This window comes from Perca fluviatilis, chromosome 8 (assembly GCF_010015445.1).
Source record: "Perca fluviatilis chromosome 8, GENO_Pfluv_1.0, whole genome shotgun sequence".
Taxonomy (NCBI): Eukaryota; Metazoa; Chordata; class Actinopteri; order Perciformes; family Percidae; genus Perca; species Perca fluviatilis.
Genome location: NC_053119.1, coordinates 12,847,917 through 12,875,877, shown reverse-complemented (window position 1 = coordinate 12,875,877; position 27,961 = coordinate 12,847,917). Strand labels below are relative to the sequence as shown.

General features: G+C 40.5%; 1 protein-coding gene across 1 annotated transcript; it reads right to left on the bottom strand.

Moving 5' to 3' along the window:
• Positions 1–1,431: 1,431 nt before the first annotated feature.
• On the bottom strand, positions 1,432–27,961 carry polr3b (polymerase (RNA) III (DNA directed) polypeptide B). The gene is made up of 27 exons (XM_039808788.1): positions 27,777–27,961; positions 27,417–27,449; positions 26,462–26,518; positions 26,313–26,377; positions 26,092–26,167; positions 24,693–24,793; positions 24,278–24,369; positions 23,903–24,020; positions 23,147–23,255; positions 22,175–22,297; positions 19,130–19,246; positions 18,913–19,047; positions 17,605–17,766; positions 17,064–17,264; positions 15,228–15,390; positions 12,701–12,854; positions 12,350–12,424; positions 12,139–12,237; positions 11,893–12,020; positions 10,176–10,385; positions 9,859–10,017; positions 7,694–7,811; positions 7,401–7,543; positions 5,226–5,329; positions 3,830–3,996; positions 2,164–2,442; positions 1,432–1,833 (listed from the first exon to the last, which is right to left on the bottom strand). The coding sequence occupies exons 1-27, from the start codon at positions 27,846–27,848 to the stop codon at positions 1,704–1,706; spliced, it is 3,390 nt and encodes a 1,129-aa protein (XP_039664722.1). The 5' UTR covers positions 27,849–27,961; the 3' UTR covers positions 1,432–1,703.

Below are 27,961 nucleotides of genomic sequence, written 5' to 3'. Positions count from 1 at the left end.
CTGTAAACTGAATATCTTTGGGTTAAGGACAGAAATAAGATGAAATTAGATGAAATTATCTCTCTCACAATTTTCTGACATGGACTAATTCATTAATCAAGAAAATACTTTGAAAGTTTAACCACAAATGAAAATTAGGTACGTAATTTTTTTGTTTTACATGTCTGGTCTCATGTATCGCATTAGAGTGGAATGCATTTTCTAAATCCTGAAATATATCAATTAAAAAAATATACTATGTTTCAACCACGATGCTCAACCCTAGTTTGACATTTCACTTGGAGAAGAGCTCCTTTCAGCAGGGGTTTTGTCCCCTTTGCAATAGCAGCCATGAACAATCTGCCTCGCTGACACCGTTGTGAGCTGGGATGATGAAGGCCTCATGGAGATTTTTTGCACTGTCCATATCTCTAAGGGGCTATGTGTATATCTATATGTTGCTATGTGTGTAACTATATGCTTTGTGTATTGGCTGTGAAAACAAATATCCCGCTGAGACAAATCTAAATCTCATCTTGTGAAATCAAACTTTGTCTTTGCACTTCTCTTTTTGATCTCTGAGCTTTTCTGGACCAGTAAACGTAAGAGTGCTTTCTCACCATTATTACATTTTTAAATATTCAGTGAGGTCAATTTATATTTCATGTTGACAATTAATAAAAATTTGTATTTTCATTTTGTTGTTGTTGTTGTTGGTATTGTTGCTCCTGTTGGGATGTTGGTGCACTGATCTCCTACACATTTACCCATGTAGTATAATGCGCCTAAGAACAGAGGAACCGTCACATTCATATTATTTCCATGATGTCATGTTTGTTGTCATTTTGGTTTTCTGGGGTTGAATTTTGATTCTGTTCAGCAGCCAAATGTCAAAGCTCAGATTTTGGAGCTTTTAACAGCACATAAAGTGATCCCTTAGACTTTTATTTTGAGTTTGTCCTTATAGCTGAATTACCACACAACAGTGCTTTTTTGTTTTTTTTAGGGATTACTTCATTGGCATTTAGAGTACAGTAGAGAAGCAGACAGGAAATTAAGAGACAGAGAGCGCAAGGGGCATGACATTAAACAAAGGTCTGTGGCTGGATTCGAAGCAGGGTCGTCACCTGGATGCCCCAACAGGATGATCACTTTGGTAAAAAAATAAAACAAGCTACAACTACTGGGGTAAGCCTGAAGGGTAGGAAAACACATATAAAAGACTAGTTTAGTTTTGAAAATCTTTCCAACAAAATAAAGAAAATAATGGCCATAATTTATAGCACTAAACACACAAAAGCAATGTGTATCTTTCAAGGAACAAAAGACAAATGGTGCACACACAGTTTTTGGACTACTGCTACTTTTTCATCATTGCGTTTAGATTTGAGAGCATTGTTTATAGGATTTTAAAATGTGTAATTAAACAGGAAGTTAGAAGAATACAGCAGCTGATTGCGAAATATTTTTTGTGTTTATTATGTACACATAGAAAAACATAATGGTGAGAGAGTATCAACATAAATGAGAAACTTTACATTGTTTTGGTTGTGAAAAACAACAAAAATGTCAAAATCCAAATTTGTTAAAGCTTTAGCCTGCTTCTTCCTGGTCATTCAAAGCTCTAACATCTTTTCCAAATTAATCGGTTTCATTCTTTGTAAACTATATCTCTAACTCGAAACCTTTCACTCACATAGACTGCATTTCTGGCCCTGTCCTGATCACTCATTGTAGCGCGACAGTTTAAGTCGGGGGATGATGTTCATGGACTGCAGCTCCTGGAACAGCAGCTTGCAAGCGTACGGGATACGCAGGGAGGAAACGTGGCAGGAAGACTTACAGTAGTGACACCTGGAAGATAGAAAGTGGGAATCAAACTGGAGACAAACCAGCGGAATAACGACTGGACTTTCATCAGATCTGAGGACCAGTACAGGTTCGATAGCTGTCAAAAATGTTTTGTTTATAGATTCAGTTTGTAACCAATCCTGTGATCATATCAGACATCTGTGATATTTACAAACCAACATCTCGACTGTTTCTTTACCCCGTTGTTGCATCTCACCACACAGGAGCTTTAAGGCACCTACAATAACCTACTAGAAAGGTTAGCCTGTACATTGTTTTCCAGGAGAAACTGATCGGCAGGTCAGCAGTTGACGACAGAAGTGTTCAACATACCACCCAGAGTATCCCAACAGGCCGCACTGCCCACACACGTCCACCTCAAAGGCGTCACTGGAGATCATGAGGCGCTCCAGCAGCAACATGCTTGCTCCGTAGCCAATCAGACAGTCACGTTCCATCTCGCCCAGACGCAAACCTCCGTCTCTGGAGCGACCCTCCGTAGGCTGTCTGATACCGGGACAGAAGTTTCGCCGTTTTTTGTCGCAAAGCACCATGTGCTTCAGTTTCTGATAATACACCGGTCCAAAGTAGATATAAGCCTCCAGAGGTTCCCTGAAGAAAACATGTAGATAACAAGCTAATGCACCCATAAACATCTAGCAGACAGGAGTTACCGGCATGGAAGGTTAGGAATGTACTGCTGTGGAAGGAAAGCAGCAGCTAAATGTATTTAAGCCACCTAAAGAAAATCAATATCAGTTTTAATGTATGCTTTATATATAATATTTTCACCGCTTTACCTTGCCGTCAAACCCTTTACGGTGGGGAACCAAAGCCGTTATATACATCGATACTCTCTTCAAAGTCACCAGACTCCTTTGACAAAAACCTTTTACCTCGTAGAACACAGGAGTTGATGGTCTACCGCTACCTTGCTCAGTTAGTTAGTTTGTTAGTTCCTAACCTGTTCAAATAAAGTCACACAATAACAAATAGAGTGTGTGACTTTGAAAAGAGCGATATAACGGCTTCAGCTCCCCGTTGTAAAGGGCTGTCTCATGGCAAGGTAAAGCAGTGAAAACATAAATATAGCGTACGCTTAAACTGATGCAGATTTTTTTTAAGTGGCTTAAATATGTTTATTTGCTACCCCTGTCCACAGCAATACACCGTTTAGCTTCCATGTCGGGACTCCTGCCTGCTTCTCCAAACTGAGGCGTGGCGGCTACCATTTACTGTAGGTAATACATCGACTATGGATACGTATCTCATGCAACCCCACTTCAAAAGATCTGAACTATTCCTTTGAAAACACCCGAAGCTGAAAACAGTGTGAGGACAATGGTGCATTCAGGTGTCTCTGGGAAGCTCAGACACCCTACATTTGACAGTTGGCTCCCAAGATGCAATGTTTTTACAAGCTATGTTGTTGGAAAATCAAAAGCAAAAAACAACAGTACGGCTGGAACTGTACTTCAACGAATCAAACAAGCTGATTGGTTGATCCCAATATATTTCCTTTTGGGAGGCAGATTTGAAACACTAAGAAAAAAAATGTGTGAAGAAAAACTTCCATGTTAATGTCTGCGAACAAAACCCCTGCATGTCCGCCTGTGTGCAGCCCAGATAGGCAAATGCGGACTTTGTGACAAGGATAATTTATGAATAAAATAAAAATACATTTCTTGTATAATCAAAAAAGGGTTGATCTTTAGCAGCCAACTCTTTAGGAATCCAATATCAGTTTCCTTAAAGACACCAACAAGGACGAGTTATCAAAACAGTCTTTGTTTACAACTGCATAACCATGAAACCATGACATCGCCCTGAGAAAGGGATTCAATATGTCAGTGATAATGATTTTCTATCACAGGCTAGTTTTAGGTCTTCACAAACTCTTACTGTAAAGAAATAAAGAAACAGCCATTACAAAAACAACTAGTAATGGGATGTATGTTTGAGTTTTGTTCAATGGGATGAAACATAAGTTCTTTATTACCCAGTGATTCCTGAGGTGACGTAGTCCTTGCCCTGGTAGTTGTATCCATAGCGAATGAGATCCTCGCATACATCCTTCACCTTGCTGCCTCCGAAGGCCGTACCATAGTGAAACCGTCCATCCAGGACTCCCGCCTTCCCAGCCAGCAGTTCAATCAACTTTCCCACCTGGCACAATCAGACACATTCTCTGAAGTCCTCAAATGTAACAATTTCTCTGTTCATAAGATAAATCTTTTGTGACTTACACTCTCTCCTGGCAACAAATGTTTATGTTTTGGGTGAGATTAGATTACACATGTACCCCTTGGGGTGGGACCGGCAGTCTAAGGATGACTGATTTCAACAATTCCACTGAGGTCGCACCCAGAGGACCCCTGACCCCATCACATAAAAGGAAACACCTACTCTCATTTCACTCTCAGGCCACAGAAACATCCTCCCGAGCCAAACATTTCTGAGTCTTTTCCATGACGACGACAGCGAGCAAACACACTGGCACTGACAACTTCAGCAGTAAAGATCATTCAAGTTTTTACAGTGTAAGGGACAAAAAGCAGGCAGAAGCGGGGCCAAGTTTCATGTCATTCACATTCAGCACCATATTACGGTTCACATGTACTGTGCATGTTTGATAAAACTTCAACGCATTGCTACAGGCGGCGGCTTCGCTGGCAGCCGTCTCCGCAGCAACAAATATCTGTTTGTGAACAGTAAGATTGCTGCTTAGCGGCGTCAATGGACGTGTGCTCTGGAAGCCAATGATAAGTCAAAGAGAAAAGGAGCGGGGATAATGAGGGTTTTGTCTCAGAAGAGTCGACACAAACTTATGAAGAGTGACGGTCAACACAGAGATAGAGGGGATTCAGACTGAACTCACAAATAACACAAATAACTGTCTACAGGTTCTAGATTAGGTGTCAAATTACCTAATTTAAATTCAAAATAAAAGTTGATTTGACCTGACAAATGTTACCCAAAATATGAGAGCTGAAATGATTATTCGATCAACAAATTTTTTAACAGAAAATGATTTCCCAACCATTGTGATAATTGATTCATCATTTGACTCTCTTTTCAAACAGAAATGCAGAACACTGATTCCAGCAGCTCCAATCTGATAATTTGTTGCTTTTCTAAAACAGACATTTTATAGACCAAACGATTGATCTATCAGTCAAGAAAAGAATCATCTGAATAACAAATAATGAAAATAATCGTTAGTTGCAGCCCTTATTTGAATACATCACCTTTGTTGCAATTGTTATTGGTATTTTACATTCTTTTCTGACATTTTATGGACAAAACAATGACAAAACAATAAAAGCAGCTAATTTGTAATAAAAACAATGTTGTTAGTTTGAGCCCAACAAAATATGTTCTTCCACAGTTCATACCGTCATTCTGGAGGGATACCCGTGAGGGTTCATGATAATATCTGGACAGATGCCCGTGTCACAGAACGGCATGTCCTCCTGTGGAACGATGAGGCCACAAACACCTGATACACACACACACAGAAAAGAAAAACATATTGAAGTCAATGCACACATCTGTACACACAGCAGCATGACTGTACTTTTACAGAAATTGCAGAGGAAGCACAACATGGGATTTATCTTGATTTAATGTTGCAATAATTTGTCCATTAATTAATGATTCAACAAAATATTTTTAGGTTATTATCAAGCAAAAATAACCAAAAAGTCAAACCAGCTTTACCCACTAACCTAACAGACAACATCATTTTGACAAAGATCTAGTAAAACGTTTTGTTGTGTGTAATGCTGCAGGGAGATTTGGTTTGGACCTCTGGCAGAGCATGACATTTCCATACATATGTGGACAGACAGGGTCCTCTTTTGATTCACATGGTGTGGGGGACAAGCACCCTGGTAGCCAGGAGTTTAAGTGTGAGTGCAAATGTTTGCCGAGGGGCCGAAGCACTCTCCCCTGGCTAGGGTAAACATATTGTAGGCCCATTTGCAAATGAAAAAAAGAGAAAGAGGAGAGAAGTGAAGGAGGGCAGGAAGTGTAGGAAGGTGCTTAGCTTGACAGGGAGACCGGGATTACACATCCATGACTTTCAGTTTAACTCAGAGGAAGTGAAGGGGGATCAACTGGAGACGAGAAATTGAATCCGTGCACGTGGGAAAAATTCACTATTAGCCGACCAGTCAGGGACACAGCACACAGCAGACTGTTGATGCCATGCAGGATGTAGTAACAGGATGTTGACTGGGAACAAGTACAGCGATTTACTGGAAAGTCATCCAAGAGCAGGAAGAAGGTGAAAAGAAAAGAAAAGAGAAAAGGCGAGTACGGCAGAGCCAGAAGAAAAGGTAAAAGGGGAAAATAAAAAGAAAGAAAAGGCAGTACAAAAACTTAGAATATCAGGGTAAAAGTAGGATAAAGGAGGAAAGAGAGGAGGAGGAAAGAAAGTGGAAAATGGAGGAGAAGGTGACTGGAAAGACCTCAGAGAGAGAGAGAGAGAGACACTAGTTCCCATAGCAGACATCCTCTGTGTTGTTTGTTTTGTGTGAAAGTGAATGATAAAAGAGGCATGAAATCAGCAGAGAAAGGCAAGACAACAGCAAGGGTCCAGAGCCCTCCATCACAGCTCATACAGCCCCACGCTGGCGGCTCGCACAATGGGCCCCTACTACTGACAACCCCTCCACCTCCTCCCCCATCTCCACAGCTGTGTATGTGTGTGTGTGTAAATGATTAACTTATTCTGCTCTGCTGACCAGGACTTATGAGACTAGTCATGAGTAGCTGGGAGATCTATTGCTGCAGCTAAAATAAAATAATAAATTATAAATAATAAAAATTAGGATTCAGTTTGAAATATTTGTAAAACAATAAAATGTGGTAAATTCTACATACATAAACAACCCCACTGGAGCAAAAAAAATTGTTTAACAAATAGTTGTTTATTTAGTAGCTGTGAACACCTTAACGTGACTGCAAAGAGCTCTGATTAAAAAGCCGTAAATCAGTAGCACATCTGGGGGTTTCCATCCAGATCACCAGCTAACCCCCTGGCGACCCCTCTCTCTTCGTCACTATCTGAGACAGAAGACATTGTCCCATCCTGAGCTGACCGCCCAGTGGCCACCACGTTAATGAGGAGAGTAAATTATGCATGGCGCCAGTTAGCTTTTTGATTAAAACATCATACAAGCCCTCTATAGGGGAGGTGCTGCAAAACAATGGAGGTTGTAAACACTTTTTCTCCAGTAGCAGTAGAATACTGCTGGGGTGTAATAAATTTGCATAGTCTGGCACAGGACAAAGAGCCAATTAATTGAAAAGAGCTCTTGAAAGATGAGGACAGGGGGCAGTGACAGAGCAACAGCTACTGGGACTTGACTCAACAAATGTTCAGGCACAGAGACGACCAAAGTTTTTTTTCCCTGTCATTTACAATCTTTCATGACAGGCTCGAATTTGGGGCTCTAAGCGGTGAATATTAATGCAGTCCTCTTTTTTTTTTTTTTGCACATTTAGGTTTGAGCTCAACATGCTGCTCTTTTCAGAATATGGTGTGACAGTGATGAGGTTGGCACCTTTCTGTCCGTGCCGACTGCTGAACTTGTCTCCTATCTCTGGTCTCCTGGTCTGCCTTAAGAGGATCTTGATGAGGAAAGCATCTTCAGCGTTGGATGAGATCATGACCTTCTCGATGTACGAGTCTGTTGAGCCCTTATAGCTGCAGAAATAAAATGTGATTGTCTTTACAGCAGGATATGCAAGAAATCAAATAGTTTTTTTTTTTTTTACATACAGAAATTGAACAGGTGGGTCCACAGCAAGGTGGGTGGGTGGGTGGGTGAGGTGTTGACAGCTGCAGTGCACTCACCTGATGGGCACGTCTCTGTACTGGGGCTGGCCTGGCAGGGTACTGCCCTCCAGTGGTGTTTGGGTGACAGTCGGCATGGACTTGTTCACCAACACCTGCTTGTTCTCCACTTTCTCACCTGCGCCACACACAAGATATATCACACAGTTTATCACAGTTTTAGGATGGCCTGCCCAGGCTTTCACATGCTCTTATATGATGTGACTCGTACCCCACACTCCTTTTCAGAAGGAATTATGTTACTTTCTGAAACCAAAATAGTCTAAATTACTTTTTATTATATTATTACAGTCTAAAATCTGGATGAAGTTCTGAATGACAAGCAGAAAAGTCAAAGCACAGAAAGACGGCATCTCCCTTCACACCAACTCCATGTTTTTTTAATTAGACTTGTTACCAGCCATGACTAGGGTTGGGTACCGAAACACGGTGCCAATAGGGCACCGGTTCAGACGTTTTTTCATAAGCATTGTTGCATGGGATGCTACTTTACCATTAGTTAGTAGCTGGATTAAACACAATGCTGACAGCTTACATTAAGCGGTGTAAAGTGTGACTGTATTTCACTGTAGAGGATTCCAACACCGGGACGTAACAGTCTGACTGCAGCTGCCATTGTTGGAAAAACAACACAGACTGTGTGTTCACTTGAAACTCGCCAGCCTTGCGGTGCATTCAAAGTTACTGTAAAATACCCTTTTCCCATCTTGTGCTTGTTTGTCGTTTACCAGCAATTTACTGGTGAAATAAGTCATTGTTATTACATTATTAATCAATCATTTAATTTTGACCATATGGCCTTAGCAATAAACAAGCCGTTCTTTAATGTTTAATGTTTTTTTTTTTTACATTTGATATTATATACATTATAAATATATTATATATATTTCAGTTCAGGCGCCGGTTCAGGCACTGGCACCGTTTTAAAAGTATTGTTTTAGCACTGGTATCGGAAAAAACCCAAATGATACCCAACCCTAGCCATGACAGTGATTCAGGTATTGTTTTCAACTTGTGAGAATGTGTGTGAGTGTGTGGGTGTGTGTGTGTCATCATGGCAACAAAAGGAGGGCTGAGTTCGAAAATGGGTGTGGTCCGAGCAAGGGTGTAGGGAAGGGGCCCCCGCACTTTACGGCCCTGGCCTAATTAGGCGTTGCGGCTGGTGTGATCCCATTGCAAGATGGTCTTTAGTTTGGTTTGTTTAAAAAAAAAACACACAGGCATGGGCAGCTATGAGCGCATCCATTCTGTTATCTCTGCCATCTATTTTGCAAGGATACCACAGTTGCATTTGGAACTAAGCACAGCCCAAGATGATTGTAATTGGTATAAAGAAATACAAGCAAGTCAGAGCATTTTTTAATAGTTAACTGGTGCAGCTAGACCATAATTCAGCACTGACACAGCGCTGTGGAGATAGGTCTGGCAATGCAAGACTACCTGTGCATTACCTTTGTATGAAAATGAAAACGTCCCCCTTTATTTACTTTCAAACAATTAAATGTAGGTAAGCACATTAAGTGTTCTAATTAATTCTCTGCACAATGACAGTGTCCTTCATTGAGTCGTGGTGTGTGTGTATGTAGACACAAACTGAAGCTGTGATAAAGAAAGCCAGATACTCTGCTAATGTTGTAAAGCCATTAATCAGTACTAGACTAGAGATATTTTTAAGACCCCAACAAATGGAGACCTTAGGCTCCTTTCTTTTCCGGTAAAACAGTGAATCTTTAATTGTGACCTATTCTGTTTATGCCTTCTTGCATAAAATCAACCAATAAAGCCATTACAAATTGTTTATTGATATTTTTAAAACTATAACGGTACATTAATCAACAATCATTTACAAGATGTTATCATGGTTTCATTTCTTCATTTTTACGATATTATTTTGGTTTAATTACTGGTAATATAACAGTATGCTGTAAGAGAGAACGCTACGGTACGAGTGGAGCGCATTTAAACACCTGAAAAACTGAGTTACACTGCTCACTGTGTGAAACATCAATACCTAGCCAATGCCAGCAAAGTAACTGGACAACCTGTAAAAGACTGAACATTGAATCAAAATTATTAATGACACAGTCGGTCACATTTATTGGAGCAGTAGTCTGGTAAAGAGCAGCAAGGTATGCTGGGACTCTTGCAGTCCTGTTGGTACTCACCGGGGGAGCAGATGCCATCAGCATCCAGGATGCTGTGCCTCCAGATGGGCTTTCGTGTGACAGCATCCAGCATGGGCCCCATTACCTTGTCAAAGGTCTGGTTGGTGTAACGCCGGAGCGTGCACTTGGCATTTTTATAGACAAGGCACCGGCCAAATCCTGGAAGGAAACATAGAGATTAGGATTTCTAAATGTCAGCTACCTGAACAGGTTGTTGAGACGCAAACATGTTGTAATATAAGCCTTTAGGTAAAAGCCAATTAAAAATGTTGATCAAAATGCTAAAATCCTGTCATTCTCAGACAAACAGCTCTCACCTCTGTCAAGCGAGGCTTTGTTGAGGATCAGAGCGTCCTCAATGTCGTAGCCACTGTAGCTCATCACGGCCACGGTGGCGTTCTGACCAGCGGGCAGCTTCTCAAAGTCAATCAGCTCGATGGTTTTGGTTTTGACCATGGGTTTCTGAGGGTATGCGAGCAAGTACATCAGAGTATCGATACGGTTCCTCTGGTTGTAGCCAATAGTACCTGAAGAGAGGAGACATGACGAGTAGATGAATGCTTGCATAAATAACTTAGTTCTGTAACTCACTCTTTAGTCTGGATCAACATAAGCACATTTCTGGGATAAAGCCTGACATCTTGCACGATGTAAGGCTTTGCTGCTCACCTTCCGCTCGCTGTGTGTTGCTGTTCTCAAAATCCCTTCGAAACAGGAAACAACAACAAACTTCGAGCTAGCAAGCCACACGCCGAAAATGGCAACTTATGAAGAAAATTTTGATTGTGCAACAAGGCAGACGTACTTGGTTCTTTCAGGAAATGATTGGTTTACAAAGAATATGTTTACGACATTTAATATTTAACTGGGACGTTTTGGGAAAGATTGGCGGGATTGCTGTGGACGAAGTGAACACAGCAATACACTAGTAACCAGACCTTACAGCACAGCGCTGTGCAGATAGGTCTGGCAATGCGAGACTACTCACTCTCTTGTTAGTGTTTACTGCATGTGTAACATTATTTTTAAAGTCCCAGTGTCAATGCACACAATGTTTATAACTGTCTGTAAATCAATTATTAGCAGCTTATAGGTTTAATGCTCCTGTTGGGTGGGTTGTGGCTGGGTCTGGTTAGCACCATCTCAGAGCAGCGGAGTGGAAGAACCGGGGTGAGTAATGGCATAAAGCCTGGCCTCCCTGGAAGCCTTGACATTTGTCAGATGCTATTACTTCACAATCAGGCTACACGCACAGAGTCTGTGATAATAGGCCCGAGCCACACAACCAGATTTGCACATGTATAGGACTGATCACACAAAACTGACAAGGCAGAGGATATTGGGCCAAATATAGTTCCAGTCAGTGTTTTTGTAATAATGGGGGGAGGGGAGGAAGGGACGGATGGAGGTAAAGCTGTGGGGCGGGGGTGACCGCGGCTCTTACGAATGTTATCAGGGCAGTTTGGGGAAGTTTTGGTTACCAAGGAGCTGTGGGTGCGCACTCTGTGGTCTTTCGCAGCTGAGCACACTGACCCCCTGAGCACAGCCAGAGCAGACACAATGAATTGCTAATGACACTCTGGGTGACTGGCAGGGAAAGGGCCTCCGCACACACACAGCACAAAAGAGAACCTACGCAAGCGCCCCATGTTTGATGTCCATGCGCGCGCACACACACACAGACACACGAAAAACACTCAATCACACAAACAAATGTATTCTGACAAGAAGTAGAGCAGGAGCACAGTTTTGGGGGAGACGAACCAGCAGGCTGCTTGTATCTATAGTGTTTGTTATTCTAATGTCCTTTTGTATGATTTTAACTTGTGCAAATAAAACTCTAAACCAGCAGATTTAGGAGGCTTAAAATAGTCTTGATGTAAGATTAAATTACTTTCAGTATCTGCGTTTGTGTGTATGCATGCACAGAAGTAACACTGCAGCTGTGTGGAGGATGTTTGAGAAAGGATTTGAGATCTTTACAGTTTAATGACCTGCCTGTTGACTGAAGCTACCTGTTCAGCTGAGTCTTACCCATGGCCTGCTTGCCCATAGCGCACTGGTATGTGTTTCTGGGTGACTGGTTGTGGTGGGGGTAAGGAATGAGGCCAGCGCACACCCCGAGCAGAGTGAAGGGCTCGATCTCCAAGTGTGTTGTGTCTCTACAGAAATAAAAAAAGAAATAAAAGAGACAGTGAAACCAGCGTGTTGAATGACAAACAAATCGGGAGAACCGTTTCCTATTTTCTAAATGTGTCAGGTGAGTCACGTGCCACTCACTTGCTAATCATGTGTTCATAAAGAGCGATGTGGCAGTCATTCTCCTCATTGACATCCAGGTACTCCACCAGGCCCTCGTGCAGAAAGTCTTCAAAGGTTCTGGGTCAAGAAAAGTGTGTTTAAGTTATTTAAAAAACAAAAAAACCAATTGGCTCTTAATTATCTGCAAACAAATATGCTCTTAAAAACTCCTCCGGACTCCCAGCCTCACCTGTAGCCCTGTGACAGATCTTCCATGTGTTTGTTTTTCACCATCGGCTGTCCCCTCTTAACTATGATGTACGGCCTGATGTAGAACAACACAGACCAAAGCAGAACACTGTCAAACTACTAATGAGAGACTTTTTACATAGTCTTTGTAATAAAACCTCACCACATAGAAGAAAAAATATGAAAGGTTCTTGAATTTTACCATTTCAGCAAAGAACTCAAATTCCCAGTATTAGAACATTTTAATAATGTGTCATACAAAGACCTAGCTGTACTAGAGTGTGTCCTAGAGCATTTCTTTTTCATGCTTTTCGTATGCCTTGTGTTTAAGTCCAGGTTTAAACTTCTCCACCTGCAGAGACGTCCACCATCAGAAGAGATGTAGACGCAGCGGTCGGTCAAGTTGGTGGAGATGGACACAAACTCGTTGATGAAACCCGCCCTGCGCATCAGTCTGAAGGTGCTGACCAGTTTGGGATGATCTCGAATCACACCGAGAATGTTACCTGTTGACATGCACATATTTACATAACCACAAGTTAGTGTGCCAGCCACTATCACCTTTCAGTGTATATACTGGTATCAGTCTTGGAAATGAAGATATATTTTGTCCTGCAACCTTCAAGTGCAAGTGAGTCAGTCCTGTACCCAGGTAACAGTTGTTAAAATGATTGAGCTTTGATTAAAGGAACATTTTGGGAATTACATTTGCTTTCTTATCAGGAGTTGGGTGAGAAGATTGATGTGTTTAGCTAGGCACACTCTTTGACTCTGTAGTTAAAGTGATGGTTCGGAGTAATTTACCCTAGGGTCCTTTGCACCATGACCTCGAGCCAAACACCCCCCCAGAAGCTTTTTTCACCTGGGTCTAACATTGGGCGAGTTAGAGTAGAGTAGCGTTAGCCGCTGAATAGCTTAGCGCGGGGCTAATGGACCCACGTTTGTATCTCTTAAATGACTAATAATGCCCGAAATGATACCAAAGGTCTACACTAGTACATATAGGTTATGTACTCATAAAACGATGGATTGGAAAGTTTGTAAATAACACTTGCCTGCTCTCTTCTGCTCTCTGCTGCTGTTGTTGCTGCTGTGAGTCTAACTGCAGGTAGCAGCAGCAGCAGAGAGCAGAAGAGAGCAGGCAAGTGTTCATAAACTTCTGGTGTACTTACAAAATTTCCAATCCATCGTTTTATGAGAGCATAACCTATTTGTACTAGTGTAGACCTTTGGTATCATTTCGGGCATTATTAGTGGGGTCATTTAAGAGATACAAACGTGGGTCCATTAGCCCCGCGCTAAGCTATTCAGCGGCTAACGCTACTCTTACACTAACTCGCTCCAATGTTAGACCCAGGCTTAACCATCACTTTAACAATGTCATCACTAATTTCCAGTAATTAATTTGTGTAGGTTTTTGGATGTCATAATCTGCAGCCAGTAGTCTTTGAGAGTAAACAAACTGATGCCAACTTCTTTGTTTAATAATTGTCAGATGTATTTGTTTCCAGCATGTGTTTCTCAGTTTGACTAAAGTAAGGTTGCAACACTAGATTTTTTAATTTTTTTTATAATTAATTCATCTGTCCATTATTTTCTTAATTAATCATTTTGTCTATAAAATATCAGAATTTCCCAGAGCCCAATGTGACGTCTTCAAATGATTTCTTTTGTCTGACTAAAGTCTAAAATGCAAAGATATTGTGTTTGCTATCGTATAAGAAAAAGAAAAGCAGCAAATTATGACATTTAAGAAGCTGGAACATAGTGCTGGGAGATATGATGAAAAACTTGTATTTATTATACTGTCAGGAGTACATAGAATATAAAAACATGCCCGTTTGGCAGTATCATTTTGTAAATGTACATTATTAGCCTTACAAATTGTTTGTGTCACAAATTGGTTTTTGAGCCATGGTGTATTGCCTTGTTAAAAAGAGACAGTTATGGGTTATTATTTATTGTGTTAACTGTTAGTAACAACAGTACGCAGTTAACAGGGGTCCCCTCTCAATACACGTACAGCTTGCCCTGACCATAGGGTTCTTCGCAGGGAACAATATCAGTGTCGCCCAGCACTACTGGAACACGGAAATGTTTGGCATATTTCCTTGAAAAAGAATTCAAATGACTGACAATCAAATTTGAAATTTCTGTCGACTGACCAATCGACTAATTGTTTCAGCACTTGTCTTAAGAAAGATCCATAATGAGTCTAAAGGTTGCAGCAGATAATTAAAATAAGATGGGAGTAATAAACAGTGAGTACATTATACATTTGGGTTAAATTCGGAGAAAAAAACTCACATCCACAAACTTTAAATGGAAATAAAAAGAGAAACAGCATGCGTATACAGTAGTGTACTCTGAACCTCCAAGACTGGGGAAAGCAGAGCTCAGGCTGCCTGCAGGGGTTTGTTCATATCAAGTCTGACAGACAAATGACTGGAGAACAGAGGAGACACTGTGCTCTGCCTCTGTGTGAGGGCACATTTGCAGTGAACACACTCTGAAGGGCTTTGACACCTGCTGCTACCAACTAATTAAATGGTATGACAGCTAATATAATTTGACAGTTATCAGTGGAGAGACAAACATATACAGTAATTAAGGGGCCAAGTTCTGACTGAAGAATAATATCCACTGCTGCCATGAAATTAATGACTTATCAGCCTCCCTGCAAAATACAAAATTGCTTTCTGTAAACTAAACAGAATATTTTCTCATGTTCATAAGCAATGCATTCAAAACAGGGAGGATTAAACTTTCTTTTCAAGTGATCTAAAGCAACAGCATCCACTGTTCATTCTCTTTGTGTTTATTTATTTATTTATTTATTTATTTATTTATAAGGCTGCAATGGTGCGGAGGGGTTTTACCATTGAGGAAGACGAGGAAGACGCTTGGGTAGGAGAGCTCCTCTCCACACAGCAGGTTGACGTCTTCTACTCCCAGATTGAAGGCCAGTTTGATGATCGGGCCATCCTCCATGTCGGTGGTGATGTGGGTCATCAGAGCCAAGTTCTTCACCAGACCACAAGCCTACAAACCAAAAACAATAATATAAACCATGTACATATATTATATAGAAGGTTATGTTTGTAATTACACCAAATAACGTTAAAGGATAAATCCGGTGCAAAATGAACCTAGGGGTTAATAACACATGTGTACCGAGTCGACCGTTTTCTGGGATATGTTTTCATGCTAATCGAATGTGACCAGTTTGATCGCAAACCGCTAATTAGCTTATAACGCTAGTCGTCAGGGCAAGGGTAAAGTAAAAAGAAATTGCTATTTTTTACCACTAACAAGGCTCAAAACAGCACCACACTTCAACGGTAGCATAATGAGGGTCCCTACATGTAAACCGAAGCATTGAGAACTTTGTAAGCGTACAGACAGTTTATTAAAAAGATTGTTTATGGGCGCCCGGATAGCTCAGTTGGTAGAGCAAGCGCCCATATATATATATATAGGAGGTTTACTCCTCGACGCAGCGGGCCCAGGTTCGACTCTGACCTGCGGCCCTTTGCTGCATGTCATTCCGCCTCTCTCTCCCCTTTCATTTCTTCAGCTGTCAGGTCAATAAAGGCCTAAAAATGCCCCAAAAAATTATCTAAAAAACAAAAACAAAAAGATAAGTTTATAAAGACAGTACCGTTCACGTATACAGGCGGTGCCATCTTAGGAAAACAGTCACAACCAGTTGAACAACAAACGCCATGCTTGAGCTATGTTACTGGTTACTGGTTACATGGCGTTCGTCGTTCGACTGGTCGTGACTGCAAAAAAACTGGTCACATTCAATTAGCATGAGAACATATGCCAGAAAACGGTCAACTCGGTACATGTGTTATTAACGCATTTTGCGCCGGATTTGTCGTTTAAGCACGACAAGAATACTGCACAATGGGCCTTTGTGAAAACCACACTAAATCAATCTACAACAATATTTAACTGACATCCAATGACATTTTTTAAAGAGCATGTGGCTAATTTCAGCTCTGTATGGGCCTACCTCTCAAGAACTTCCCTCCCTGTTTCTCTTTTTTTAATGGTAGCTCATAGTAGTATCACAGGAGTGAAAAACAAAAAATCTTCTCAACCTTGAAGGTTCCATAGCTTTTAATAAAGGCCAATAAACTGAAATTTCAAAGTAGTATATTTGCTTTCCAAGCTCACACTCATATTCTTTCTTTCCTTCCTTTCTTCCATCCCTTTCTTTCTGGGTGTAGTCTAGAACCAGGGTACTGACTAAGCAGTGCTTTATCTTTTACAAGAAAACTAATGTCATCTGATGGAATGGTTTACACATTAAATATGGTGTTGATCGAAAAAGAAAATTTAACACAACCTGTATTTTGCCAACAGGTGGGTAAATTTAGTGAATGCACATGTGTGCCGCATGTGTACACAAGAAATAACAAATAGTGTAATGAATAATGGAAGTCATCGTTAGTTGCAGCCCTAATTCCTAAAATATGCTGTTGCTTGTGCACTCACATTTTGAACAGCAATTATCATCACAACATACATATGACACTTACAGAATTTAGAAATAACTTTGCACACACATGCTTGAGGGCATGGGGTTCTGTTCCATGCATACAGTACTTTTAACTCTTTAACTTAAGAACTGTTTGCATTCCCACAGAGGTGGTGTTAGTATAACCAGCAGAACAGCTCAGGTGTGGCTGCTGCAGATCACTCACCTCTCCCTCAGGGGTGTCAGATGGACACAGCATGCCCCACTGTGACGGCTGAAGGGAGCGCGGCCCGCTGACTTTCCTAGTCTTCTCAAACTGGGAGGAGATCCTGGTCATCATGCCAAGAGCCGAAATGAAGGAGAGACGAGACAGGACCTGGGTGACACCCTGACGGTCCATCTTGAATCTCTTCAGAGACCAGTTGCCCTGTGAACAGAAAAGTTACTTTTCTTTATTACCCTGCCTATTTACTTACTCTACTTGCTACTAAAGTTACAACTTTATTCTTGATCTAAAAGTAGCTCATGAAAGTAATTTCAAGTTGACCCATGTTCAAATGGAAAAAAAACAATGACTGAATTGTATGGATATATATATATATATATATAGACAGAGCTGACAGGGACTGTTTGTTGTTCAAAGATACTTCAGCAGGCCAGATGTTTGTTTGCATTAGGTTTTAAACCAAGTCCCTCTGGGGACAAGGTCCTTTCTTTCCATTTAATTATTTCTTTATAGTTATGGTCTCCGACTTGCCCACACTCACCGTGGATATAGCATTGACCATGCCGTTGGTGATCTGATCCTGCCGCATGTGCTTCACCACATCAAACTGAGCTGCTCTCTGTTTGGGGATGATCTGGTCAGCGATTTTCTTCAGTTCAGAGTTGAACTTCTTAAACAGATCTTCAAACAGCAGAGACAGGAGCTAGACAGGAGAGAGAGACATCATCAGTCATAACATTTTTGACATTTAGTATGACTCTCAGATCTACTGGCACCCCACATCTGTTCCTGTCTCTAATCAGCGCTGAGGTGCATTTATAGTCAGATTTAATAACCAGGTGTGCCGGCTCACTGATAAGCCTGACCTGGCCTCCATCCCAGGTCCCTGTCCTCCTCCGCCAGGCCTACAGGAGGCAACCTCTCTCACACCCCCCACCCCCCGCCCTGTGCATTAGCATACATCAAAACAAACAGGCAGCCCTGCTTAAAATTAATAAAGAAATTAAGCTTCCGTTGCGCAGCCAGGCCAATTAGTTGAATGTCAGGGAACCATAATTGGAGAGTGAGGAGATTGCTGGCGTTGTTAGTGTGTAAGCCCCCTATTGAAAGAGGGCTCTGCACCCCCCCCCCTTCTCCCATCTCCTGCTCCTTATACAGAGCAGGTTGGGGGGGGGGAATTAAAGGCCTTAAGACAGCAGTAATTACATTATCAGAGCCGGGCCTGCGGATTAGCTCAATCGCTCCAGTCAAGGCAGCAATTCTATTGTCAGGGTGCTGAAAAATCCCCATGCTTCCACAGGCTCTGGATTTTGGTGCCACCGCATATCTCTCTCCTGACAAAGCCAGGCTGAAATACAGGGGGAGGGGGTGAAAACAAAACAGGGAAAACAAAGCTGAGGGAAAATAATGAGAGTCTTATTAAAAGAAGGAGGCAGGAACAAAGATGCAGGTGAGAGATCAGGGCTGGAGTAGCCGCTGTCCTCTGGTACAGTGCTGTGATCCATTCACACTAAAGCATGCAAGCATTATTTGTTCTTTTCTATACATGTATTATTATAAACATCAAGCCTGTTTTGTTTTCGAGTGGCCCTATGAGTAAAGAAAAGGTAGAAAACACCTTTCAGTTATAAACACCCAGTTCAACAGGGTGCCTTTTAATGCCAGAACTGAACTATGGCTCATTTACAATTTCCTGTTGATCAGTTGACAAATGAACAAATAAAGTGAACTTAATAGAGCAGCATGTTTGTGTCATGTAATGTGAAATATAATAAGACTGACTGAATGGGGGATTAAATATGGCGTAATTCAAGCGGTAAATGAGACCACATGGTGCATAGAGGCTTACCTGTCCAGCCAACTCCAGACGTTTGTTGCCATAGTAATCTCTATCGTCCACCCTGTTGTCCCCTTGAGCTAGGATCACCCTCCGAACCATCACAGCCAGGTAGATACACTTAGCCCGAAAGTTAAACTCTTTGACCTACAGACAAAACACAAAATGACTAATACTTTGTGGAATATACAGAGTATAATCCATGATTCTTTTCGGTTGGTTAACATACCGGCACATGTGTGAGGATAAGAGATGCCAAAAGCTCTCTGGCCTCCTCCATCTTGGTCTTCTTGGGGCCTCCCCACATGCGCTGTCTCCGCACTTTATTCCCGAGGTACCTCAGAGCCTGAAACACAGAGCAGCAGATGCAGCACAGGTCAAGGAGCAGGAGAGCGGAGTGTGTTTGAAAATGTATAGATACTTGAGCAGATGTGATATCTGATTTGGTCTGTGATTTGGGCCTTGGGCCGCTCTGTAGTTTGAGATATCAGGAAGCAATGAAGCAGTAACGCAAGTATCGTAACTTAAGTAATCGACAGCCCTAGTTTTAAACCCTTTTTTATTTAACAAAATATGCAACAAGTCAATGCATTTGTGTTGAATAAACAACTTTGCGTTGCAAAATATGCAACAAAGTTTCTCCACCGGACTCAAACCGGGGACGTTGTGAATAACATGGTCACAGTTTTCCATCGACACCCTGCAACTTTTGATACTTAATTTGGTATTCAAAAAAGGTATTGAGATTCAAAACCCAGCTCTGACTAGTCTCTGATTAGTTTCTAGTTCTGTTAGCAATGTGCATCTGCATTTAGTGCGTTTGCGGCTAATGTTATTGTAAAATGATTAGCATCTGTGGAATTTTGAAAGCGCACATAAAACACATGTATCAGGCTTGTTGGAGGTCAAGTGAATCTCTCTCTCTCTCTCTCACACACACACACCTGAGTCAGACTTCCTCTGGAGCCCTCTACTGAACTACAGAAAAGGTCAAAGGTTAATGAGGCTGAAGACTTTTTGCAAGACCACCCACCCTGTCCTCCACAATGCATTATATATACATATATTATATATATACACCCTACTGTCTAGTGTGTAGAAAACAAGTTATGTCCAATTCAGAGAAATAAAAAAATATATATTATTTGATGAAATCATGCTTCATCAGATCTGATTTCTAAGTATATATCACTGGAAAAAAAAAGATGACAGTCAAATTTGGTTTAGGCAGATTACTTATCATAATCTGATAACAATGTTTCTTAAGCCTTATCTGCCTTTAATTATATAGATTTAGGCCTCATTGTGCACAGTACAATGACCAATGAATACCATGAAAAGACATCATGGAGGCTGGCAGACAGAGAAACATGAGAGCTGTGCAGACCGGTTGCTAGGAAGCAAATATGGCCTCATCAATGCATCAGTGGTTCCTCTAACAACATAATCTTTATGAAAAACAAATTGGCCGATTGCATTCATCTGTAGATGCCAAAGAAAACACGCAGGCCTCCTGAATAAACCACCCAAAGCATTACTTGAGTAATGCTAAAGACAAAACCTTATTCATCTGATCACAGAGTGACAAAGATAATACCTTCTGTCAAAAGACAGGAGCCGCTTGTTTCTGTGTCTGAACAGCAACATCCTGCTCTTCAGACAGAGTCAATGGGCATATTAGGGCTGGCTGATAATTCAGTATCATTGTTTGTTGACTTCCAGGGGTCAATTATTTGTTATCATTCTACAAATTATTGATTCCAAAATAATTATTCTGAGCATGCAGTAACATCAAAATTGAGATTGTACAGATATGAAAGTGGTATCAATCTTGTCATCTGTACTTCTTTTTGTTAGAGAGAGATTTAAAACAGGTCTATATCAATGCAGCAGAGGCCAAGATATCTTGATGCTTAGTACCTGCATGGGGCAAGTTAAAAAAAATTCTGGATCCTACTTTTTTTCTAAAGCAACAAATTGCATCCATTAACAAGACCGTCCCTGTCTGGTAAATGCTCTCTAGTACCACAGAGGCTCTGTTAAAAGTTCAAGTTTAGGCTGAGAAAACTTTGATAATATCAGGGTTATTTTCTCAGACTTTAAAAACGCTCCCTCTTCATTTGTTTAATGTGATTTTTGATTGTGAACTGAACTGAATATTATCAAAGGAAACCTTAAAAGTTCTGTGCCCTGTTGCATAAACTACCTTAAGTTTCAAACTTAAGTTTGTCCCTTATGCAAAATATTTCCCTAAGTTTTGGGGTTCATTTAGGTGTTTTGCATAAAGCCTCTTAGTTTGTCTCCTTGCCATCAAGTGTTTAGTGATTGGACGAATATATCGGCTATCCGCGATTGGCTGAGTACGTTGGTGGTTGATTTTTGTCATTTTATTTCGCTAATGGTCTGCTTCCAAAGAACGAGTGGGAGCCGGGAAAAACAGCATGTAGAGCTAGCATTTTTTCACGTACTCTGTGAATTAAGGGTTTATTTCAACCAAACCAGAGTTGGTCATTGTTGGAACAATGGAAAGACTCGGGCTTGGGGAGTTTTATTTTGTTTCCGTATAGTTTCTTTTTTAAAGAGTATATTTATTGATTCCCAAGATTCGAGCAACCAAGAATGAAGGAGCATGATACAACTATGTACCCTATTACCAATACAATGCACCTAGTGTGTTTCACGATGAGTTAACAAGGCAATTAAGCTAGTTTTCGTGCGGTGAAAGAGACATCTCCTACAACCACCTAAATCCTCATTGCTTCACTCTGAGGAAAATGGTTACTAAGGACCTTCTAACATCGCATAAGGGAATACATAAGTAGCTAACGGAAACATTTAGAGATCAAAGGGTTTTCCCTTACAACATCCTAAGGAAAAAAAAATTCTAAGGCATCCATAGATCCATAGATGAAAAAGGGAAACCTTAGCCTAAGTGGTTTTATGCCACCGGGTACTGGTTCTACTCACTAAGTTTATTTTTGAATCATGCACTTTTAATTTTTGTACTTGTGTTTTCTTTTTTTTTCTAGAACTTTTATGTAATTACTTATTTATGTATTATTTCTTTTTAAATTTACATCATTGACTCCAATATATACACCATATTTGTAAATCCAGATGAGAAGAGAATTTAAGCACCTCCTGAGGTTTAGTAGGATACTCTGCGAGTAGTAAACAGACTTGTATGTGTAAAATCAGCCAAGTATTACTATAGTTTTGTAATAATAATTCCAACCATATCATCCAGCTCTGGCACACATGGACACTGAGGTACCTGAGTCTGTGTGAAGATCTGGGCCTTCTGACATTCCTCCAGGCTCGGGGCGAAGCTGGCCATGACATGCTCCTCCGTACCGATCATCTGCACTATCTCCTGGTCACTCTCTACACCCATACCCTGTATAAATGACCAGCAAAGAATGTATGGTGTGAATAATATTAATTATAAGCTTAATTATTATTATTCTAAAGGCTTTATAAGTGAGGTGAAATGCACACACAGTAGATATTCTGCAACTAGTAACTGGAGGCGTAAGGAGGAGAAGAAAGGAAGAGAAGTGTGCGTACAGGGAGGGAGAGGTGAACTGGGATTCATAAGATTGTCTGACATTTGCTTATGGAAATGTGAAGCTGTGGGAACTGATCCGTCTGTCCCACAATGGATCTGAGGTTGTTTCTGCAGCCAAACACGGAGAGGGACGGGGAAGAAGTCACCCAGAATATACAAGTGCAAAGTAAATAGAGCGAGCATGCACACTGTGTCCTTTGGATTATGACTTCAGCTCCAAACACTCAACACTCACAAGACGACATGTTTGGAGGGATTTGTCCTCAGAGGGAAAAGAAGTTAATGATGCCAGCTGGCTAACTGACATTTTCATTGAGAACAAAGGGGGACACATGAAAATCAATCTGATGAAGAATTACCGTAACTACTGACTTCTAACTACACACTAACCTGCATCAAAACCTCTCACTAAATACATGTATTATTTATGTCGTGTGAAATCATCTATTATTACAGACAATTCAGGAGGCTGTAGTAAAAACAGAGTGAAAAATATAAAGTTATCTAATCAGATAAAGTTACTTTATTTTATTACTTGCTTTTGCTTCAGCCTCTGAGGCAACAACATCAGAGAAAAAAATAACTTCATCTAAAATCATCTAGCTGTCTCGTAGCACCCCCTATTGGATGCTTAGTATCCCTTAGCTGTGTCATTATAACCATCAACAACTCTTTTACCTTGAATATGATGGCAATTGGGGCATCCTCTGACAGCGTGTTGTGCTTCAGGTAGAATCTGCCTTGTTTGACAATCATATTAGTTCTGCTTTTCTTCTCGTGAGTGGAGCTGGGATTAAAGACAAAAAACTAATCAGAGCAGCTGAAGCAACAGAAAGGTTTGACAAAGAAGGTGAACGGCTTCACATTGTTCCACTGATCTACAGACATGGATGTAAACAATGCAGATTGCAAAATGCAAAAAATAAAATTGGCATTGCAAATGTTTTCTGAGGAAGAAATGCAATCATCAAGAATGTCAGACCTCAAATAATACACACTATGGGTGTTGGTGAGCACTGAATACAAACAGAAAACTCCACAAGGCATTTAATTCGCTCCAGGGGCCTGTACCATGGCCGATAGAGCAGGCACACTATAGACTTACCCCAGCCAAGCCAGCTAACTTCCAGTTTAGCCCACCGCTAACTAAGAATGTATCCACTGATTTACAGACGTCTCTTTCACTATGTAAGTCAATGGGAAAAAGTCTTTTTGGAGCCCATGGTGATGGACCCGGAAGTTGTAATTCCACGGTTTGGCAACTATGTCAAATGGGCTTCAAAGCCCAGCGCTTTTCCCGGGAGCGGAGGATCACCATGGTGACCTACGCTGCATGGCTCAACCACGGACCAATCAGATCACTGAAAAAAACTATTTCTTCATTCCTTGAATCTGTCACTGACTAAATGGTTAGTGGAGATGTTGTTACTGTACCTGGTAACTGAGGCTCCGACTGCTCCCTTCCTGTCCTGCTCCACAATGATTCGATTCTTGGACAGCTGCTCTTGGATCAGAATGACTTTCTCCTGACCTTTTACAATGAAATAACCCCCTGTGAAGAAATAGAAGATATCAATCACGTATTGATGTATTGTATGTACATTTTGCAAACTGTTTTGCTTTTAACTGTTTGTATTGCTCGTTATATTTTCCTGCCCAGGGACAGCAGATGCAAATTAGCTATATAGCTAACTCTGGCTCAACCAACTCTTGCATAGCCCCTGTTCAATAAACTAGCAAAATAAGTGAAATGAATTGATAACAATTAGACTGTATTATTGCTCTCATTCTGTGTCATCCTTTGTGCACCTGGATCCAGAGGACATTCATTGAGTTTAGAAACCTCCATGGGCGTCTTTCCTGTGAGAACACAGTTTGAGCTTCGCAGCATGATTGGCATCCTGAGAAAAGCAGAGTTAAATACATTAACAACAAGAGAATATGAATAAGACTACTTTATATATAATCATATTATAATGTATATGGATGCTTTGTTGCCATAATGAAAAAAAACTATAAAAATGGGAACTAACAGTTTGACTTCCATCATCAAGGCTCTCTGAAATAACTAAACAGGTAGTAGAGTTAAGATAAGCCAAAGTACAGCAGCATGTTCCATGATCGTGACTGATGAAATGGCTTTTTTGGCTTGTAAAGTTTTAACTACGGAGGTCACCTGTGCAGGACGTGACACTGTGGGACACATAAAGACAAACTATGATACCTTCCGATGGGCAGTGCATTGCGGATGATTCTCTGACTGCCACGAGTGTACTCGATGTCCACTGTGATGGGCGCTGAGTAGGTCATGTCTCTGAGACGACACTGTGGAAGGACACAGGAACGACGAGTGAAATAAATGTTCATGACATTTGATGTCATTATAGGTTGATGTAAACTCGGCAAAAAATGTCCCTTTTTCAGGACACTGTATTTTAAAGATACTTTTGTAAAAATCCAAATAACTTTAGAGATTTTCATTGTAAAGGGTTTAAACAATGTTTTCCGTGCTTGTTCAATGAACCATAAACATATTAATGAACATGCACCTCGGTCAAAAAGACAGTAAGAGCTTGCAGGCGGTAGGCAATTAAGGTCACAGTTACAAGAAAATTAGGAAAGTAAAGAGACCGTTCTACTAACTCTGAAAAACACCAAAAGAAAGACGCCCAGGGTCTCTGTTAATCTGTGTGAACGGCATGGTGCAAGGAGGCATGAGGACAGCAGATGTGGCCAGGGCAATACATTGCAATGTCCCTACTGTGAGACGCCTAAGACCGCGCTACAGGGAGACAGGAAGCACAGCTGATCGTCCTCGCAGTGGCAGACCACGTGTAACAACACCTGCATAGAATCGGTACATTCCAATATCACACCTGCGGGACAGGTACAGGATGGCAACAACAACCGCAGGAACTGGCCAGTCTGGTGCAGTACATGAGGAGGAGATGCACTGCAGTATAATGCAGCTGGTGGCCACGCCAGATACTGAGGGCTACCCTACCTTTGTTCAGGGACACATTATTCCATTTTTGTTAGTCACGTCTGTGAAAATTGTTCAGTTTATGTCTTAGTTGTTAAAGCTTTTAATTTTTATACAAATATCTGCATATGTTAAGTTTGCTTAAAATATAAAAGCAGTTGAAAGTGACAGGTCGTTTCTTTTTTTGCTGAGTATATTTTGACAAATGATTACCAAATATCCCTATTAGGGCTACAACTAATGATTTATTGAAATGATTGATTTATCAGTTTATTTTAAGTAATAAACTAATCCATGAAATCCAGTGAAAATGTTGCATTGTACTGTAAAACCACAAGAGAGATGTCATCACATTGCTTTTTTTGCCTGATCAACTGTCCAAAACCAAAAAATATTTAATTAATAATCATATAAAAAATTCTCACATTTGAAAAGCTGCAACCAGAAAGTATTTGGAATTTTTGATTCCTCATTTCTGAAAATTGTTGCCGATTAATTTTGTGTCAATTGACAAATTGTCACTAGTAAAAGAAAACAATTGTCTCTACTAAAAAATATGTTGAGCTACAGCTCCACAAACTTTACTGCCAACAATGGTTCATAATATGTTTTTTAATATTACACAACAAACTGAGCTAACCTCATGAGGAGACACTGGTCTGGTTACGTTGAAGCTTTCTTCAACATCAGGCATGCCAACGTAGATATTGAGGTATCTGAAAGGAAAACATAAAAAAAATGTCAACTCAAAACAAAATATAGAAGCGGCGTCATGTATGTCATTGGACAAACTATATGTAGCATACATCAGAGTTAGATTACTGTTATTTAATGCCAATGATGACGGTTGATGTGACATACTTGAGGTACCACATTGGATCAGCATCACTTGTGATCTTCTCGTTCGCTTTCATTATTTTCTTAATCTGGAAAGCAACATAGACATATTTACATAAAGACGCACCTTTAACAACTTTAACACACAGACTCATGTTAGGAGCGTGTTTTACCTCCACATTGATGAAATAGTTGAAGGAGTCAATGTGCTGCTTCACCAATCCTTTCACCTTGAAAACAAATGGAAAAAAATGGTAAAAATGACAGGAAAACTAAAGAATAAAATACAGTTTGTGACGTATGTAAACACGAAACAATAAGTCGATCAACAGAAGAATTTTTTGTGACCAGATAAAAAAAGGGAAATAAAAATGTTTTAATTGCAAATTATTGCAATTGTTGCTAAAAAGTATCAACATATATCCAGACCCAACATCAGTACTGACATGCTTGCATACCATTTACCTTAGTATCTATCCCTTTAATAGTTCTGGGGTGGATAAGGCTATTGTATGGAAGGTTAAAAATCAATGAGCAGATTCTAGAGTGATTTTTGCATTATCATGAAGCCTTTAATTTACTAGACTAAAGTAGGGCTTTAATTGCAATCAATCAAAATGTCTATCATGTATATTTTTTTATACCGTTTCTATCAGGATGTCGAAAAACCAGCAGCAGGACTGCGTAACGGGAATATTTACGTCATTTGGATGACGCTTTAGGTTCTGAGCCATGCACGTTATGTTCATTTTACACTAAAGTTCTTAATTAAATGAGAAAATACTCAGTACTTTCATCTGTCAAATATTTCATTCACACAGGAGTATATAAAAATAGGCTTTACCATGTGGTTGTTCCATATTAAATGACCAGAAAACATGCTATATTGTGATATATATCGTTATCGAGATATGAAATTACCTATATTGGGATAGAAGATTTTAGCAACATCGCCCAGCCCTAAATTAAAGAATAGATCTTTAATGCCATTGTTTTACAACAACGCAATATAAATCATTACCATAAAATTACATATATCGTGATAGAGTATATAGACTAAATGCAGGATAAAGTTCAGTAAAATGTTTGGGATACACAGCAGGTGGATTAATACGTGTGTTCTGTTACCTTCAGGAAGGCCGGTAACAGTTTCCATTTATCCTGGAAAAAAAGAAATAAAAAAAACACATCAGGTTTTATTGGATTCTGTAGCAGTGAGAACAATAAACATGAACCACCTTTTATTCTGTAACTGTAATTGAAGGCAATGAGTTGTCAAAACGTTTTCAAGCTGCAACCTGACAGTTCCCCCGACAAAATGTAAATACATGTGAGACTCGACTGACACAGTGCCTGTAGTTTAGGTTCATATATAGCCCTCCACGATGAAACTAAAGCGGTTTGTTATGTTTCTCTGTGCTAGCCACCGTGTTAGCTTCTCTGCACTCGTGGTGTGAAACTTTCAGTTTTTATTTCCTCTAAACTCACCGCTACAGTGTTGACAGGAGCTGCCAGCTCCTGAGGAGTCATGTCACAAAACTCTCCTCCAAGAACTTCCATGGTTATTTCTAATGTTCAACAGTAAACACATAAAACTCTGCTCATACTGTCAGTGTTGACACACGGCGTCGGAAGTCGCTCCAACATGCGTTCCTCTCGTGTGTTGCGCTGTA

What these genes read in the sequence shown, in the direction of transcription:
- polr3b (XM_039808788.1), bottom strand. Translation starts at nt 27,848, where the DNA reads ATGGAAGTTCTTGGAGGAGAGTTTTGTGACATGACTCCTCAGGAGCTG. An exon ending in TACAGAGACGTGCCCATCAG is followed by an intron (nt 7,544 to 7,693) that starts GTGAGTGCACTG and finishes TTATTTCTGCAG; the next exon opens with CTATAAGGGCTCAACAGACT. An exon ending in GGTATCCCTCCAGAATGACG is followed by an intron (nt 3,997 to 5,225) that starts GTATGAACTGTG and finishes TGATTGTGCCAG; the next exon opens with GTGGGAAAGTTGATTGAACT.